The 20,145-nt window shown below is 39.6% G+C and overlaps 1 protein-coding gene across 4 annotated transcripts in view; it reads left to right on the top strand.

Moving 5' to 3' along the window:
- The window catches only part of RNF111 (ring finger protein 111), a 91,979-nt gene that overhangs the window by 35,102 nt on the left and 36,732 nt on the right, over positions 1–20,145 (top strand). For all 4 annotated transcript variants that reach the window (XM_077827405.1, XM_077827402.1, XM_077827406.1 and 1 more), the window contains exons 4-8: positions 8,591–8,754; positions 11,482–11,679; positions 12,446–12,765; positions 13,832–14,087; positions 16,432–16,774. In XM_077827405.1, coding sequence (XP_077683531.1) covers positions 8,591–8,754; positions 11,482–11,679; positions 12,446–12,765; positions 13,832–14,087; positions 16,432–16,774 — 1,281 coding nt within the window. The remainder of the gene's footprint in view (positions 1–8,590; positions 8,755–11,481; positions 11,680–12,445; positions 12,766–13,831; positions 14,088–16,431; positions 16,775–20,145) is intronic.

Below are 20,145 nucleotides of genomic sequence, written 5' to 3'. Positions count from 1 at the left end.
GGTGGTTCGTTGAGTGCTGGTCCTGACATGTATTGCACACGTGGGTATGCATGTGTGCCATGCGCCTGAGTCCGGATAGTCTTTGTAAATAATGTCACTTGGCCTGCACATTTGCAGTTGCTCTCCTCATGTTCTAGACTGAGGGCAGAAGAGGCAGTGTGGGCCAATACTTCTCCAGTTCCTTCTTATGTACCACATGGCCAGAGTCAGAATCCTCTATGTCCACAGATTTCTCCAGCTTCTTTATTAGTCAGTAAATATATATTGTAAATAGTTTTATTATTTAGCATAATTAAAATTTTAATACAGTAAGGTTAAGCTTAGCTCTTCCCCCTCTTGGGGAGTCCATTCCCACAGACTGGGAATGATTCCCAATCCTGGGAGTCAAGAATTCAGTCCCTTACCCTAACTCTTTCTCTGTGTGTGATGAGCACCAGTGCTGCCTTTGTCTGGGTGAGATGAATATCTCGGCAGAGTACAGCATTTGCTGCTGCTTTTCCCTCTTGAACATGTGAGGCTTGTGAGCTTTGGTTGAGAGAACACCTTATAGAGAAGCTTATGAGACCTCACTCTGATCCAGCCAGGGAGACTACCCTCTACATTGGCCTCAATGACACCCACATCAAGCACAAGCTTGGGAGTGGAACCTCGAGCTCCTTAGCCCAAGGAATTGTCATTTAGGGCTTCACACGAGAGTAGGGGGCACTGTCATGGATTCGAGGACAGAGCTGCATCCAAATCTCCTCCTAAGAGAAGTGACCCATCCCCAGCTCCATGCAGGTGTGCCTTTGCATGCAGATCTTAAGGGCTCAGGACTGCTTAAGACCTCCAGGAAGGAGGGTAAAGCATGTAAGAAAAAGAATCCATCTGTTGTCTCCTAAACATAAAGACCAACATCCACTGGTTCCATCGAAGACTGCTAGGCCTGACTTTTCAGTTGTAGCAGTCACTCTTTCTAAGGACCATCCATCCCAAATGTCTTGGGAGGTTGCGGCAACATCAGTCCCAATCACTGGAATGCCCCAAACACTGGGATGCACAGACACCTATATCTTGGCAAAGGATATCTTCTTCCATTATCCTCAGTCCGCTCTCCTTTTGGGCTTCATCCTCCTGAGAGACATTGCCACGCCGGAGATGAAAACTACTATGACAATTCGGGAACCCTCTCCGCTCCAACCCTCAGGCAGAAATGTTCACTCTCCAATACTGATGGTCCCACTGGTGAAATGAGACCTTAGAAGAGCTCGGTGTTCTGACCTATCCATCATCCTGTATTTTAAAGAATCCTTATTGAGGTTACGGGGACAATCCATCCCAATGTGTAGAAAGAATAGTAAATATGGCAGGCGACCAGCTTGGCTTAACAGTGAAATCCTTGCTGATCTTAAACACAAAAAAGAAGCTTACAAGAAGTGGAAGATTGGACAAATGACCAGGGATGAGTATAAAAATATTGCTCGGGCATGCAGGAGTGAAATCAGGAAGGCCAAATCACACCTGGAGTTGCAGCTAGCGAGAGATGTTAAGAGTAACAAGAAGGGTTTCTTCAGGTATGTTAACAACAAGAAGAAAGTCAAGGAAAGTGTGGGCCCCTTACTGAATGAGGGAGACAACGTAGTGACAGAGGATGTGGAAAAAGCTAATGTACTCAATGCTTTTTTTGCCTCAGTCTTCACAAACAAGGTCAGCTCCCAGACTACTGCACTGGGTAGCACAGCATGGGGAGGAGGTGACCAGCCCACTGTGGAGAAAGAAGTGGTTCGGGACTATTTAGAAAAGCTGGACGAGCACAAGTCCATGGGGCCAGATGCGCTGCATCCGAGAGTGCTAAAGGAGTTGGTGGATGTGATTGCAGAGCCATTGGCCATTATCCTTGAAAACTCATGGCGATCGGGGGAGGTCCCAGATGACTGGAAAAAGGCTAATGTAATGCCAATCTTTAAAAAAAAGGGAAGAAGGAAGATCCTGGGAACTACAGGCCAGAGAGGCCTATAGCCTCACCTCAGTCCTTTGAAAAATCATGGAGCAGGTCCTCAAGGAATCAATTCTGAAGCACTTAGAGGAGAGGAAAGTGATCAGGAACAGTCAGCATGGATTCACCAAGGGCAAGTCATGCCTGACTAATCTAATTGTCTTCTATGACGAGATAACTGGCTCTGTGGATGAAGGGAAAGCAGTGGACATGTTGTTCCTTGACTTTAGCAAAGCTTTTGACACAGTCTCCCACAGTATTCTTGCCAGCAAGTTAAAGAAGTATGGGCTGGATGAATGGACTATAAGGTGGATAGAAAGCTGGCTAGATTGTCTGGCTCAACAGGTAGTGATCAATGGCTCCATGTCTAGTTGGCAGCCATTGTCAAGTGGAGTGCCCCAGGGGTCGGTCCTGGGGCCGCTTTTGTTCAATATCTTCATAAATGATCTGGAGGATGGTGTGGATTACACCCTCAGCAAGTTTGCAGATGAGACTAAACTGGGAGGAGTGGTAGATACGCTGGAGGGTAGGGGTAGGATACAGAGGGCCCTAGACAAATCAGAGGATTGGGCCAAAAGAAATCTGATGAGGTTCAACAAGGACAAGTGCAGAGTCCTGCACTTAGGATGGAAGAATTCAATGCACCGCTACAGACTAGGGACCGAATGACTCGGCCCCAGTTCTGCAGAAAAGGACCTAGGGGTTACAGTGGACGAGAAGCTGGATATGAGTCAATAGTGTGCCCTTGTTGCCAAGAAGGCTAATGGCATTTTGGGATGTATAAGTAGGGGCATTGCCAGCAGATTGAGGGACATGATCGTTCCCCTCTATTCAACATTGGTGAGGCCTCATCTGGAGTACTACGTCCAGTTTTGGGCCCCACACTACAAGAAGGATGTGGAAAAATTGGAAAGAGTCCAGCGGAGGGCAACAAAAATGATTAGTGGACTGGAACACATGACTTATGAGGCGAGGCTGAGGGAACTAGGATTATTTAGTCTGTGGAAGAGAAGAATGAGGGGGGATTTGATAGCTGCTTTCAACTACCTGAAAGGGGGTTCCAAAGAGGATGGATCTAGACTGTTCTCAGTGGTAGCTGATGACAGAACAAGGAATAATGGTCTCAAGTTGCAGTGAGGGAGGTTTAGGTTGCATATTAGGAAAAACTTTTTCACTAGGAGGGTGGTTAAACACTGGAATGCGTTACCTAGGGAGGTGGTGGAATCTCCTTCCTTAGAAGTTTTTAAGGTCAGGCTTGCCAAAGCCCTGGTTGGGATGATTTAGTTGGGGATTGGCCCTGCTTTGAGCAGGGGGTTGGACTAGATGACCTCCTGATGTCCCTTCCAACCTTGATATTCTATGATTCTATGATCCAGTACTGCCAGGGACCTCATCCTCTTCACTGTCTCTGCTAGACAACTGCAGACAGTGTCAGGACCTCCTACAGAGGATAGCAAATAACCTCCAGATTCCTCTGGAGGAGGTCCAAGATGCCTGGCATCAGCACCCTGACATCCTATAGCTGATAGGTCCCTGCAAAGTAGCTCTCCCAGTAAATAAGGCCGTCATGGAAGCAGCCAGGGCTGTCTGGCATGCCCCGGCCCCCTGCACTCCCACACCTAAAATTGGCATTATTTCGTCCCAGCCAAAGGAGTGGAATTGCTTTGCATATACCTAATGCCCTACTCGCTATTGGTGCAAGCAGACCCAGAAAGAACAAGGTTACAACACGCAGCAGTCACCTGGCTGATAAAGGCTCAAAGAGACTGGAACTTCTGGGAAGAAAGGAGTATTCCTCTATAAGCCTGCAGCTTCATATCGCTACCTATTAGGGTTTGTTAGCAAAATATGACCTTAATTACTACTTCAGACATGCCAGACTTTGAGGACAAGCTTCCCCTAGAGGACAGAGCCCAACTGCAAGCCTTCATTGAGGAAGGCAGACTAGTGGGGGGGAAACGTCCCTACCAGCTGCAATGGATGAAATGGGTATGGCATCTAGAGGGTTACTTATGAGTGGTGAGTCTTGGCTTCACCTTTTAGGGTTCCCATGGGAGGTCCAGAACACCATAGAGGATTTACTATTCAAGTCTCACTTGTTCCACACAAAAACTGATGAGTCTCTACACTAGTTGGTTTATAGAGCCTGTTTAGTCTCTTACTTGATTGGTTTTATATGGACCTCTAAGTGATACATCTTTGTATTTTCATGTTGCTTGCTGTTTACTGTAATTCTTAGGTATTCTTTCTCTTTTTGTGTGTGTACTTCTGTATTGTACAGAAGTCAGTCATCTTTCACTTTCAAATAGGCATGATGCACTTTCTAAAATAAGAGCATAACACGTTGAAAGGCATGGGTTCAAAGTAGAGGTTGATAACGTGGAAAATAATCTAATTATATCCCCAGGGAATAGCCATAATTAGACTTATTGATACATATGGTAAAATGAAGATAGAAACCTAGGGTTGGAAGAGAGCTTGAGATGTCAGCTAGTCCAGGCCCCTGGGCTAAGGTAAGATTAAGTATATCTTGACCATCACTGACAGGTGTTTGTCTAGCTTGTTCTTAAAAATAGCCAATGACAGGGATTCCACAGCCCTCTTGGTCGCCTTTTTCAGTGCTAACTATCCTTCGTAAGAAAGTTTTTCCTCATATATGACCTGAATCTTCCTTGCTGCAGATTACTACATGTCCTGCTGTCAGTGGGCATGGAGAACAATTGATCAGTGTCCTCTTTATGACAGTATTTAACATATTTGAAGACTATCAGGTCCCCCTTTAGTCTTCAGAATAGGAGACTGAACATGCCCTTTTTTTAACCTTTACTCAAAAGTAAGTTTTCTAAACCTCTTAGCATTTTTGTTGCTGTCATCTGGACTCTCTCCAATTTGTACACATCTTTCTTGAAGTGTGGCACCCAGAACTGGACATAATACTTCAGCTGAGGCCTCACCAGGGCCGAGGAGAGCAATACAATTACCTGATTGTCTTACATGCATCGTTCCTGTTATTACAACCCAGAATATTGGCTTTTTTCACAACTTCATCATGTTGTTGGTTCATATTCAAGTTGCGATCCATTATAATCACCAGTCTTCACCAATACTACTGCCTATCCAGTTATTCCCCATTTTGTAGCTGTGTATTTGATTTGCTCCTTCCTAAGTGTAGTACTGTGCAGTAGGTGCTGACTTCAGACAAGTTCTCACATTTGTCAGTCATTTTGAATGCTAATCCTTTCCTCCAGAGTGCTAGCAACCCCTCCTAGCATGGTGTCACCTAGAGGTTTTATATATCCATTCCATTATCCAAGTCACTAATGAAAATATTGAATAATACCAAACTCCCAACAGACCCCTCCGGGAGCCCACTAGATACGTTCTCTTCCCCCCCCCCCCCCGCCATTTTGATAGTGAACTGTTGATAACTACTCTTTGTTTATGGTCTTTTGCATGCATCTGATAGTAATTTCATCTAGCCCACATTTCCCTTGTTTGCTTCTGAGAATGTCTTGTGGGTCTGTGCCAAAAACCTTACTAAAATCAAAATATATCCTGTCTACTGTTCCCTCCCATCAATCCACTAGGCCTGTAACCCTGTCAAAGAAAACACATACTGGGCATTCATGAGCCTGTTGGCGTTATGGATCAGCAGTCTGATGAACGGTTCCTACATTTCAATTCAAAAATGTTGTCATTGCTTGCTAATTACTGAACTTCTTCTTAAAGTTTGTGTGTACTCTAGATTAAAACTAGATGATCATTGGATTCATGGAATCCAGTATATAGGCTAAGCTGATACAAAATTTATAAGAACATTAATTTTAGGGGAGTGTATTTTTTTGTGGAGATGGGTACAGTACTACTAGCTCATGAAGTGGCATTTCTCTTTGCCCAACCTAAGCCTCCCAAAATGTTTCTAGCTTTATAGATTCTGCTTTCCTTGTATCAAATCACAGATCTGATTCCTAAATTCAAATCAAATGTTAAAAAAATCCTGATATTTTTTTTCATGTATTAGCTCTGCTGCACAGTCACATAAGTGCTGAGCAAAACAAGGCCTTGTATCTTATATGGTGTTATGAAGCAGTTTTATTGTTCCGCCATGTCACCAAAACTTAGCCCTCTGGGCAAGTGGAAATACAAAGGAACTTTTTCATATTGTATTCACTTTGTGGCTCTCATGTAAGAATATTGATTTGGTAAATACATTAAAATATCACGATTTTTTGGAAATATAATAGAAATGGAATCTAAATCTGTCAGTTTCTTTAGTAACAGAGAAGATTGGCCTATAATACAAAAAGCTTGCATGCTGCAGGAAAAAAATCTAACATCAGAGCTCATAAGGTCTACAGAAGTGGTGGTTTGGGACGGAAGATAATGTAGGTGATCATGCTTGTGGTGCAGCATGCCAGCATTCCACTATGTCTCTATTCCTGGTGGACTTCCTAAAGTTCTAAATGCAGCATTTTCCAATTTGGAAAATCAGGCCATTGTTGTGCTTAAATATTACAGAGGAGGTAAGTGCCCACAACTCTCACTGAACTCTAGGAGCCCCGGGTGTTTAACGTCTCTAAGGATAAAAGTAAAATGTTAAATGTGGAATTTAATTCACTTTTTTAAATTAACAGGAGGGGAGTGGTTAGTGTGCTTTGACCTGGGGTTCGTGACAGAAGTCTATCAAGGTGATTAGCAAATTACCACATCTCTTCTAGGTCTACCCCTAATCTCCCATACACGCTCTCCTGTAGAACTCAAAAGATCTACATGAAGGGAACCCCACAACTGCAGAGTTCAGGAAGTCTACAGCCTTATTTCTCCCCTCCACAGGTGGAGTCTGTGGTTAGCCAGGTACTTTGTGGGCAGCAGGGGTTAAAGCAAAAAGAAATCGCAGCATATGAAAGGTATCTCCCAAACTATCTTAACTGCTCCCCTGTAAAGATCCCACAAGAGAAATTGCTTGGGGACATATTAACCTTGTCACTGAGTGCAGAAACTAGAATGCCTTACTTATAATGGCAAAATGGTTGTACCAATTCCATCTTCCTTTATGGGCATATAATGTACACAGAAAGGCAGGCATACTTGCTAAATTTCCAATTAGATAAGTAGTATATGTAAGCCAGTCATTCCAAATTCTTTGATTCCATGTGCCATAATTATAGTATCATTGATTACAGAGCTAACATATAGACTTACAGAAACACCATGAAATTGAGGCAGAAATAAACCAAAGTATCAGACTGTGTCCTAGACAAATTTGTATGGAACCAATTCTGAAATCAGTGCTCTGTGTCTGTCATTTGTAAACCTTATACACTTTCTGGGTGAAAAAAAAATTAGTATGTCTGGAACTGTAGGTTGGGGGATTTGATTATGCACTTACGAATGATGATGATGGGAGGATGGTAGAGGTGAGTTGCACTTTACCAATATGATGGCTTTTCCAGACTTGGGATATCTAGTGCTGTAATAGTAGGTTGAAAGAAATTAGTGAAGATGAGGCTGGCATTGTTAAGCAGGTAGAATTAAGATCCTTTTAGATTACCTTGTCTGTGCATTTCTGTATTTTGAATGTAAAGATTAAACTTTAGACCCAGACATCTGACTTTTCTGGGTTTCTAATGCTTGTATTTTAGGAAATACAACATTGATGTAAGGGGCTCTACCCATAAGTAACTGATCTATTCTCTCAACCTTAACTCCAGTTTAACAGATTCTTTGGTCTGGGTGTTTGGCTTGTGGATGGATTGAATTTACTTGGTGTAAAGTTTCAGCCTGGAAAAATAAAACCAGTGGTTTCCATGGGCATAGTTCACGCTTATGCTTACTATCCCTCCAAAGTTTATGTGAGAGAGGGTTCTGAATTATCTCTAGAGAAGAAAATAATAGCATATATTTGAAGGGATTATAAATTCAGAGGTTGTGTTCTGAGTTTATTTTAAAAATACAGACTTAATTATATAACAGTAGGTAAAAATCCTCAAAACAAAATCTCAGACACAAGTGAATAAAATAACATACAAAACAATACCTATAGTGTTCTAGATCTTTTCATACTGTGGACATTCCTGTCGTCCTTGGTATGTCCGGTATTTCACTAATTTGATACAAATAGTGGTGTGGAGAACTGAGGGTTGGGAAAGACACTTCTTTGTTTTTTAACTTTGTATAAAACAAGGGCAGGTATAAGCGCTAAATGGTGGGAACTCTGGTTTCATTTTGAGGTTTTTCCTTAACCTTATCCATATTTTTCAAGTCTTATTGTGGTACTCTTTCCAGGCAGACTGTATGGCAGTATTAGACTAATGAGCTGTAACACAGGTGTGAGTCCTGCCTCTTTGGATGTTTGCCAGAACTGGAATACTCCCAAAGCTACAGAAGTATTAGTGAATAAGCTACTAGTGTGTATGGTTTAGTGGTGTATTTGAATGTGGCAGAACATTTAGAAAATTAAACTTTTCCAAACAAATACATTTGGAATCAACTCACAGTGAGCAGAAAACTTAGTTTCCATCTCTGAAAACCGGACTCAAGAGAAAATGTATCAAGTCAAGGCCAAACGTATGTGTTACTTTTCCAGGCAGCTGTATTTTTTTTTCCCCCCTTCAGGTCTCGTTCGACACTTGGACACTCACGATCTCACTGGAACCAAAACTCTAGCTCTCATGCTGCTCGATCACAAGAACAGCGGAACCGTAGTAGGATTTCCACAGTCATACAGCCACTGAGGCAGAATGCAGCGGAAGTGGTGGACCTCACAGTGGATGAAGATGGTAAGTTATAATTGTGACTTAGATCACTCTAATGAGGATGCAGGATGAAAGAGAGGAGGGAAAGGGGGATGTTGTCAGCAGAACAGAAAACTGAGTTAACGCTAACAAATGAATAGTTGGTTGCTATTAAAATATAGGTGTTGCAATCACAAGGATAAGCCAAAATAAACCTGCTAGTCAGCTGCTCCTTACAAACTAAATCTTGAGCGTTGTTGCTGAATTTACTTATGCTAAAAATAAACATGTTAGTCTAGTGGACGTTAAATAAAAAAGTAGATACCTTTTACTGGATTAATGAGAATTTTGCTCTTCACTATGAAATTGTAATGGATTGAAAGATACGCATAGTAGCAAGATTCAAGTTTAACAAAAGATCAAAGAGTGACTTGTCAGTCAGTTTGCCATGTCTCTTCCTAACTACTGTCTATATTTATCATGAGGCTCTACATCTCAGAATTAAAACAAAGGGGAGAACATCAGAAGCAATTTGGCTTATTTTTAAACAGGTAGAGGAGTTAGAAAATCTAAAAAAATTGGTATCTACGCTCATCTTGTTGGCATTCTGAGTTTGTCTTAAGTCACGGTAGTTTTTTTTAAAGTAGAAATTCTGAGAATACTGATTAGGAAAACTATATTAGTACTTTTTTCTTTGAGGAAAGGCTATGTCACTTGCAATCTAATGTTGACATGGTAAGTCCTGGAGTTCGTAAGTTTTAAAAGCAATTCTGTTGCCAAGTTATTGCCCTGACTTTACTACTTAACTCATACTACCGAAAGCTTACTCATGCTGTTTGTCTTTCTCTTGCTGTTTAAATGCTCTGTCTGTAAAGGGAGAGCAGTTACACTAGAAGACAGTAATGGAGGTAAAATTCTGATTTCACCTGGAACTAGTGTTCCCATTTTAAAAGCCAGTGAGTCAGAGAGACTCATACAGCTGGCTTAAAGAACCACTATAAAATTCCAGCACACCTCATAACTGTAATTTCCAAGGTGTCTATATGTGTATATATGTGTGTGTGTGTGTGTGTGTGTATAATATATATATATATATATATATATATATATATATATATATATATATATATATATATATAAAATATGAGGAACTGATCTGTGGGCTCAGGGAGGCAGGCTTAGAAGCATTAGAGAATAGAACTAGTAGGCAGGGCTTCAGTAGTGCTGTCAGCATGTCTTTGTAGAGAGCAGTAAGGTTAAGATAAATTAGAGTACTAACTTTTTATGTTCTAGTGTAAATTTGGAAACTTTTTCACAGTGAAGTTTGATTGTGAGGATTGTGGTTTGGGAAAAACTTTCAAAAGGACTCATTTAAAAATGTCTCTGGCAAAGTCAACTAATCTTAAACAAAAAATCTGGAAAATTGTTATAGGAAGAATTACTGTGTGAAATAGATACAATTACACCACTTAAATGTGAAAGAAGATTAGTAATTCTGCTGTTAAGTGAAAATCAACTCATCCTTAACTATGGAGTTGCTTAGGTATCTCCACAGTAATTCTCAAGAGACTCTCTCCCATTGTAATTGACTTTTCTTGCCTAACTCAGTGATTCAATGGTCTAGTGTTGATGGATCTTACACAATCTTCAAGGAAGAGACTGTGATATTACAAACATTGCATAATGACATTACATTGAATCACAGGACAAGCAGGATAATTGTAAAACCGGGGAAAGCTTCTATTTACACTCTATCAATAGTAAGTGGTATGTTGGGAAAGAGTGCCACGGGACTATTTTAATGAGATTTTAACATTTCCCCTAACTTCTGGAAGTCGCTTCTGAAGCTTCCAGAAGGTACTTAAAATCTATTGGCATTTTACTGGTTGAAAATAAGGAGAAAAAAATTAAAAGTAAAGAGGCTTTTTGAAAAACCTTATTCTCGAACATACTTTTTGGAAATATTCTACTCCAGTGTTTTGAAAAGGAGATAATTATAGCAGCTCTTTATTACTACAGCTATGTGCTTTAGTTTAATAAACAAATATTGTTTGAAAATGTTGGATTTCAAAAGGAGTGCCAACTTGTTTTGTAATTTTTACATAGTTAATTATGCCCAATATCAGAAGCAGTTTTTAAAAATCAGAGCCAGTATGACACACTTGGAATTATTAAACTTGTGTAAAGTAGAACCATAAATTAAGAAATATGCAGGTTTTTTGAAAAGCCACTGGACCAGGTTGTGTAAATTTGTACAGTTCACTGATATGCATTAAACACATGATGATGATTATGAACTACAAGTAATCATATAACTGCTTGCTTAGGGATATGTGAAAGTCCATAGAAAATACAGTAGTAAATAAAGTCAGTACTTGCATCATATATTACAATGACTTAGTTGCCTTTCTAGTTATGTATAATTGCCAAATAAATCTAAATCTTTGGTTTGGCTTGTGGAATGATTTTGTACTGACTTTTTACAACGTTTTTTGCCTTTTTTTAGTAAAGTCAGACTACTCACTATAAAACTCTTCATACTTTGGCTTTTTCATACTTGTGGAGGAAATAGAACTAACTTTCACATTTTATATCCCATCAAGCCACTTGTTCTGAATTTATCAGCGTCTGGTAGAAATAGAATACAAAATTTCATGTAAAATAAACAGTTGTAAGGAAAACTGAATTTCTTGGGAACTTTAAAAGCTTAAATAGCATGTACTGTTGCAGTAATCATTATATTGATTCTGTGTAATGTCCACACTTCCATAGAGCCCACAGTTGTGCCAACAACCTCAGCTAGAGTTGAAACCCAGATTGTGAGTTCTGCTTCCGGTCACAATACCAATACATCTACCTCAGAGCAGGCCTCTGATGCTGCTATAAGTGTCTCCAATAGCCAGATCTCTACAGCACCAGAGACATTGACTACTCTTCCCAATAGCAACACTGCTGGGACTTCAGTGGGAGGTACAGAACAATAGAACTTTCTCAAGATCTGTTTTATGTTTAAATTGCTTTGCTACCTGTTGAAATATGCCTAGGCCTGGCTTTACTTTGTTTAAATGAATTATTGTGTCTGTGTAGATACTGTTTAACAGAATGGCAAATTTAGATATTTTTCAAAGTAACACAGTTTTATTAATATTTAACACAATAGAAATTAAAGGCCCCATGAGTTTAAGGCCAGACTCTGCCTGTCCCTAGAGAAGAGAGATCTTAAGGAAACTGCCTCAAACACACACATGCCGGGGTCAGTCATCGTTGGACTTGAGGGGAGCATGAGGTCAGCTAGTACTACCTGCAATACCAGTAGACCCAGGAAGGGACTTCTCTGGCCACAATATGTGTGCATGGGACCTTGTCTGTGCCCCTAGCCAGCAGCTGCAATGAAATCTGGGTTTGAATGCACTCTGAATGTAATAATGCAAGATTCTTCCTCTGACAATTCATATGAACAGATCTAACTGATTAGTTTCAGGACTTCTCAGAAGAATCATTGAAACCACCTTTCATATCCTTTTAAAATGTTTGAGTTTCAAATATCAGTTGGTGAAGTCTCCTGTAATTTTGTTTGATGTGGATGTATTTCCTATCCAATTACTCACTATTTAATGGGTTAATGATTGATTAAATCCAGATACTTCTATTTCAGGCACCATTTCATGATGCATCTTCCACTTCCTTGCCCAAGTTTCAGCAACATTAAATTTGTTTAATTTCTCTCCATTTTAAGATGATGTAAGGAGAACTGCCTCTAGTACTACACTGGAAACTGGTCCTCCTGCCATGCCAAGGCTACCATCATGCTGCCCCCAACATTCTCCGTGTGGAGGATCTTCACAGAATCACCATGTATTAGGACACCCTCACCCAAGTTGTTTTCAGCAGCATGGCCACCACTTTCAACACCACCATCACCACCACCATAATCCCCACTCAACTGTCCCACTGTCTCCTTCGTTCAGTGACTCCAGCTGCCCTGTTGAAAGGCCGCCTCCAGTGCCAGCTCCTTGTGGAGCAAGCAGCAGTACTGGCACCAGCTACCATGACCAGGCATGTTTAACTTTTATGATTTTTCACTTTACAGTTTTAAAGTGATGTTAGCGGAATAATAGAATAATAAGTGAATTCCCAATTCAGTAGTCTTATCTGTGGCAGGTATAACAGAGGCTTGAAATAGGAAAATTTAAAGCACGAGTTCTGAGCAGTGAAATTGAAAAACAAAAAACAAACCAAAAACAGAAACAACTCAAAATGTGTTAATTTGATGTTGACACTATCTGTCACTTGTACACCTCTAACATTTTTAAATGTTCCTGTTTTTAAAAAAAAAAAAAACAAAAAAAAACCCCAATGGCTTAGAATATACTCCACATACTTTGGACTCTTTAGAACTACTTAAGTATATAGCAGTCTTCTCTACTATGGCCTGTGACTCCAAAGGTAGGCCCTTGAGGTTAACAGTTCTGTGACTAATTCAGCCACTGCAGAAAAACTAATTTTGTCAAATATGTTTTTCAGAATCCTTTTTAGAATATTTGCACTTCAGTACTTCATTTTATGCTAATTTAATTTCAGGTTCCCTTTAGAAATACCTCTTATTTGTCAGTTGTTGAAAATTGCAGTTTCAGGCCTCTGAGAACTGAACTGTATAACTTATTTCTAGAACTTATGATTTTTTTAAGAGTGCTTTTTGTAATAAAGCTTTTGGTCATTTTTATAACTATGAAACTTATATCAGTTAGGCCCAACTAAGAAGAATACTAAGGTTACCGTTTGCATCTATGGAAATGTACAGTGAAGTTCCCTCATGGGCATTGAATTAAGACTTGTTTTCGGACGAATGATTATAAAATAGAAAATAATGAAGCTAAATTGAAGAACTCTTATGAGCATGAACATTCTTGTTCAACTCCATCCTCCTTCACTAAGCTTGTGAACTTTAAATAATAATCATATCTAAAGAGTGCTCTACATTGGGGCCTTAAGCATTTTATTGCATTAAATATTTCACGTGCAAAACATTGCAGTAAATATATTTTGTTGTAGCACACTTAAAGGTGACCTAGCTTTAAATATTTGAAGAAATGCTTGAAAACAAGTCAGTTTGTTTATACAGCAGGCACTGCCAGTAGACTTAAGCAACAATGGTATAAGAAGTCATGGAAATGGTGCTTTCCATGGAGCATCAGCATTTGACCCTTGCTGTCCTGGTTCTTCATCCCGAACTGCAATTTATGGGCATCAGGCTGGTGCTGGCCCAAGCCAACCAATAGCAATAGATGGATATGGAACAAGCATGGTTGCACAGCCCCAGCCCCAACCTCCTGCTCAGGCCTCGCTCTCATCATGTCGACATTATATGCACTCTCCTTGTAAGTACACTTACTCTACCTATAAATATACTTGTGTGAAATACAAAACAGGAAAACATAACTTCCCTGACAACTTTGGTTATACCGTCCTCTTGATTAGGCCTTAGAACCAGCATTCCTAAACCTACAATAAGAAATATTTTTACTGTTGGTAAATCATCAGGGTCCTTCTGAGAATCCTTGCAGCATGGAGGAATTTAAAATAAACAGATAATCCAGTATGTACTGCTTTGACTGTGCCTAAGATATAGAAAACATGAGGTTTTTGTTTTTTTAATGTTTATTACTGTGAATTAATTCTGTACTCTAAAAGTACCAACTTTATATAAAAACAAAACGAAAAAAATCCTTGAGGTTGAAATAGTGAAAAATGACTTTTAGGATAAATCATCTTTGTGGTATAATTAAAAGGAAACCTTCCTTTTTTAAAAGAGCATTTTTAGATAAATTGTTTCCCACATAGCACTGTATTCAATTTATTTGAGAAGATTCTAAGACCTGAAATTTGATCATCTAAAGTAATGCATGGGAGTTATTTCTCTCTAGGCTCACTCATTTTTTATCTGAGTTCAGACACACTAAGTTTTTCAAATTTATACTTATGTCAGATTTTTGAGGCTTTCCCCCTCGCCCCACCTTATTTTATATTAACTGTTCATTTTCTGATTCAGTAAATATCAGACTTCAATATTTTTTTTTCTCCCCCGCTTTATCTGAGACTGGCAGTCTAGATCCTGTATTGTTCAGTCATTTCCTTAAGAAGTAAGGATGTATTCTCTACTTCTTTTTTTTATATTTTTTTTATTTCATTACTTTGGCCCCCATCTTGCAAGGAGCTCTGCTTGGGCAGACTCATTAAGTCAGTGTGGCTTCTCATAAGCATAGGGATCTACCCATGCAGAACTGATTGTAGGGTTGGGGCCTTTGTGCCTTTCTTCTCCATTTCTTTGCGTCTCACAATCCATTTTTAAATAATGGCTTTGAAATATTTATGAGGATAGTATACAAAATTAAATACCTCTTTGACGGTTGTTGCACACAAAGGGAAACCTATTTAGTGTTTAAGAGTGTGTCTACACTTCAGTGTAAACCCAGAGTTCGAACTCAGGCTCAAGCCTGATCCCCACTTCTGTTTACACACAAATCATACTAACCCAGGCTTTGGATCCAGGATCCCACAGGGGTTGAGGGTCCAAGACCGAGTCAAGCTGGAACTCAGGGTTCAAGCCCTATTGCTTTGCAGTGTAGACACATCCTGACTGGACTCTTACTCTGGGAGTCCACCATAAGTGTACCATAATCTTGTGGGCTGACTTTTTGTCCTCTGGACAGTTAACTTTGGTGGACAGTCAAGATTTCCCACACTGCACCATGACAAAGGGATATAGTGGCCACTTTTTTGGGGACGGGGCTAGGAAGTCTGGGATTATGGGTGGTTGGATTATGGTCTGCACAATGGAGTGTAGATGCTGGAGCCTCAGGTTGGGACCCAGGGTTCAACTATTCCTAACTTGGCCAGTAGCCCAGCGTTTACTAACTCAAGTTCTGCTAACCCTAGGGTTACATTGTTGTGTTAACATACACTAAATGTCAGTTGGGGTTGCCAGAAACTTATTTTCTTGGAACAATGCCAAGTACTCAAAGATGCTTATGTTTTGAGAACAGTAAGGGATATGGACTTGCTAGGAGGCATTGGCTCTTTTATGATGATGTTGATGATAATTCTCATTACCACGGTAACATGTAGCAGCCCTAGTCATAGGTCAGGACCCATTGTGCTAGCTGCTGTACAAACACAGAACAAAATTCCTTTCCTCTTGTTTCTCTTAATACATGAGTTCTAAAAAAGAAGAGGCTGACAGCATCCTGGTAGTTTTTAATCAGGTGTGTTAAATGGATTTTTCTCAGACCTTACTTTTTTTGTCAATATTGCAATTTTGTCAATATTAGCAAGTCCGATTTTTCTATTTAAAAAAAAATGCTTATTTTTTTTCTCATGCCCATCAGTCCTCTTATGGCAGCCAGTTGGTTATATATCCTTCCATCTCCAGTTATCAAGAAACATCCTATGAAAACTGGCTTTCTGGTTGCAGTTTTTCATTTTGTCTTGCTCATCTACATGATGGGAAGCTTTGGCTTTTATTTCACTTAATTTGTGAATTTCACGTGTTGTTGATTTGTCAGTGCCTGTTAATCATTGTGAAAAGATAAATGCTCATGTTATAAAGATATTATTTGTATAGTAGTAGAGTGCAGTACAGTATCGGCATGAAGTTATTGTAGTTTCTTATGCATTTGATTGAGAAACTTTACGTAATACATTAAAAATGCATTTTCATTCCAGATGCTTTGACGAGACCTCTTCATCAGTCTTCTGCATGCCCCCACTCTCATGGAAATCCTCCTCCTCAGCCACAGCCTCCACCCCAGGTGGATTATGTTATCCCTCATCCAGTGCATCCCTTTCATCCTTCCATCTCTCATGCCTCTTCTCATCCAGTTCCACCTCCACCACCAACTCACCCTTTAGCCAGTGCAGCTGCTCCAATTCCACAGCATCTTCCACCCTCACACCAGCCTATTACCCATCATATTCCTGCAACTGCACCTTCAGCACAGAGGATGCATCCTCATGAGGTGATCCAGAGGATGGAGGTCCAGAGAAGAAGAATGATGCAGCATCCAACGTATGTCATAAATGTTTAGTTATTGTTCTGAGTACATTTAATTCCTTATCCTCTGTTTTTTTTAAATGCTACATATGACTCTTAATTGTAATACCATGGTTAGTGGATAATTACGATTAAACTGTGGTGAGATGTGACTCTTGTTATCTACCACCACAATTAGCTCTTGTATTAGCAGTTGCAGTAGAAAAGCCAAGGATTAAGTAAGCACTGAGGCTGAACTACCCTCTCACTTGTCAAGGTGGCCTCTCCAGGAAGGATCAGAGGTACCTTAGTGGGGAAGCTTGGGGAAGCTAGTACTTCTGTTGCCCATGCTTTACCTGTCCTGTGAATAAGCAGAGTTCAGTTTCAAGTGCAAGCAATTTGCACTTTTTTATTACCACTAACAGGTAATTTCCAGCTTCCAAGCAAATCCTTAAATGTTTTTTGCACTGTTGAAGTCAGCAAGACTTTTTTAAATATAAATTGACATTTTAAAACAAATGAACAACTGAAGGCGAGTGAGATGGTTTTTTAAAAAAAATGTTGATCTTGGAAATTGTGGATAAAATCACTTCAATTTTCATCTACATTAAAGCAAACATCATTAATAGAAATTTTGACTTTTTTCCATAACAGTGCTATTTTTCGGTGTGACCACAAAAGACTAATTAGTGGGAGCTGTTCAGGGTTTTAAGGTCAAGAATTCTGGACCCATGTTGCTTGTTGAAAGAAATGTAACTTTTTTTTATAAATGTTACTAAATCTTTTAAACAAAGAGAGAAAATAGATCACCAAACTAATTTATTATTAAACTAAACTAAAAATAAAGAAATACAACTACCAAATCAAGGTCAAATCAACCAACCAATCAATCTGAATGCTGGATTGGAGTTAAATCATAAAATATGTTAAATCATCAAACTAATTCGAGATAACCAGTCCTTAGAATTCTCTGGAGAATTTATAAGAAGGTGGCTGTATGTTTGGCTATAACCACAACTATAAAATGTTACCAGTTCTAATCAATCCGTGACCTAGATAAATTTAGTTTCATTATTAAAAACTTAATCACTAATAGTTTCATTATTAAAAACTAACATCTGAACTACAACCTCAGGCAATTGAGCTTCTTTGTTAGAATTCTGTTCTTATGTGGTGGCTAACCCTTTCCTTCCTCCATTTCCCCAAAACAGATATTACAATACAGACTTATATCTTTGATAAGCAGAAGTTTGACAACTCCTACTTACAAGAAACTGGTCATCTGTAATTTTTGGTATCCCAGGCCTTTTAATTACAGGACACAGAACACACTTTAACCAAGTCTTTAACTGTCTTTCAGACAGTTTTTTAGGGCTGTTTAAATTCGGGAAAATTACTTTCTGGCACCTTTCCCTTGTGGGCTTTGAGTACTTATAGACATGCATGCACACAACTACATTTTCACACCCTAAAAGTAAAGAATATTAAAAGGCTGGGACACCGCCAGCTAACGAAAAGAAAAGAGAAAAATAGAAAAAGGAAAATAACAGGATTAACTCTACAGCTGTCAGTTTTATGGACTTTTATGGAATAGGAGCTGGAACTGCAGCCAAGGAGCCAGATAATGATGTTTCTGGCACAGCGCTTCTTATTACTGGCACAGTGCTTCTTGCTAGTGGACTTAGGTGCAGGGAGAGACAGGTCAAAGGCTGGCATACCTATTTCTTGTTGTGAATTACTCTCCCTGATGTTCCAGAAACCTGAGAGTGATAACATCAGTTTTCCTTCAGGTGGCTCATTGGCCCAAAAGGCAAAGCATCACTGCCTTACTGTTGATGCTTATAGTTTGCAAACTTTGCTTACTGAGTCTTCCAGTGTCTCCAAGGTCTTCAAACAAATCTGGTCCAAGGCCTATCTTGGAGCCATGCAACCTGGCCCAGTCAGTTTCAAATTAGGTAATCTGTAGCTGGCATTACTTCTGGAAAAATCCTTTTCAAACCAGTAATTAAAAAAACTATTCAAGGTTTTACATGCCACAGAGACTGAAAGTCTGTGACCCCCCTGTCAGGGTTCCCTCCCCATTCTGAGGTACAGATGTGGGGACCTGCATGAAAGACCCCCTAAGATTATATTCTACCATTTTAGGTTAAAAACCTCTCTAAGGCACAAATTCCTTTCCTTGTCTTGGACGGTGCTGCTGCCACCACCAAGTGATTCAAACAAAAATTCGAGAAAGGGTCACTTGGAGTCCATATTCCCTCAAAATATTCCCCCAAGCCCCTTCACCCCCTTTCCTGGGGAAGCTTGAGAATAATATACCAACCAGTTGGTTACAAAGTGAGCACAGACCAAACCCTTTGGTTTTTAGGACATTGAAAATCAATCAGGTTCTTAGAAGAAGAATTGTATTATAAAGAAAAAAGTAAAAGAATCACACCTGCAAAATCAGGATGGAAGGTAACTTTACAGGGTAATAAAAAGATTTGAAATACAGAGGACTCCTTTCTGGACTCAACGTCTCAGTTACCAAAAACAGGAATAAACTACTTCTTAGGATAGGGAAAATTCACAAGCTAAAACAAAAGATAATCTAACTCATTTCCTTGGCTTATTTACAATTTTTGTAATCTTAGATGAATCATTTCAGGTATGTTTTCAGGAGATGTTTTACCTGCCTGGTCGGTCTCTCTCTCTCTGTCTCCCTCTCTCTCTCTGTCGGAGAGGGAACAAAACAAAGAGAGCACAAACAAAACCTCTCCCCACAGATATGAAAGTATCTTCTTTCCTCATTGGCCCTTCTGGTGCCAACTAGGTTATTTGAGCTGCTTAACCCCTTACAGATAAAGTGTTTCAGTGCAGTGGCAAGGAGGGATTTTATGCTACCCTTATCTTTGTTTATGACACCCCCAGCTTCCAAAACAAAACAAAAAAATTCCCCTTTTTGTCATCAATTTATGGACAGATCACTATAAAAAGACCTGTACAAATAGCTGACTAAACACTGAGCAATAATCAATTGCTCACCCACCAACAAAACTAAAAAGTTAAACAGCTTATGTCTAATGTAATCACTTCTTGCAACAAGACAATTTACAGTAATTTCATAGTTTCATCTTTTCATAATTTAAGGCCAGAAGGGACTATTAAACTTTGTACCTTCAAAGATGCTAAAACCCTGATGCATGATATGTAATGTCATTGAGTTACAAGGGTTATGAGCATTTTTGAGGGTACTGCAGTCAACCTCATTCTCCCCATGAAGAAAGGGAGTGAGCATCGGGTCTCATAGATTCACAGATTCCAAGACTAGGAGGACCATCCATCCTGACCTCCCCCACACACAGGTCGTAGAATTTCTCCCAGAAGCTGGATTAAACCATATCTTTAAAAAACATATCTAATCTTAT

Source organism: Eretmochelys imbricata, chromosome 10 (assembly GCF_965152235.1).
Source record: "Eretmochelys imbricata isolate rEreImb1 chromosome 10, rEreImb1.hap1, whole genome shotgun sequence".
NCBI classification, from domain to species: domain Eukaryota; kingdom Metazoa; phylum Chordata; order Testudines; family Cheloniidae; genus Eretmochelys; species Eretmochelys imbricata.
The sequence above is the reverse complement of the archived record's forward strand: the minus strand, read 5'-3'. Positions and strand labels throughout refer to the sequence as shown.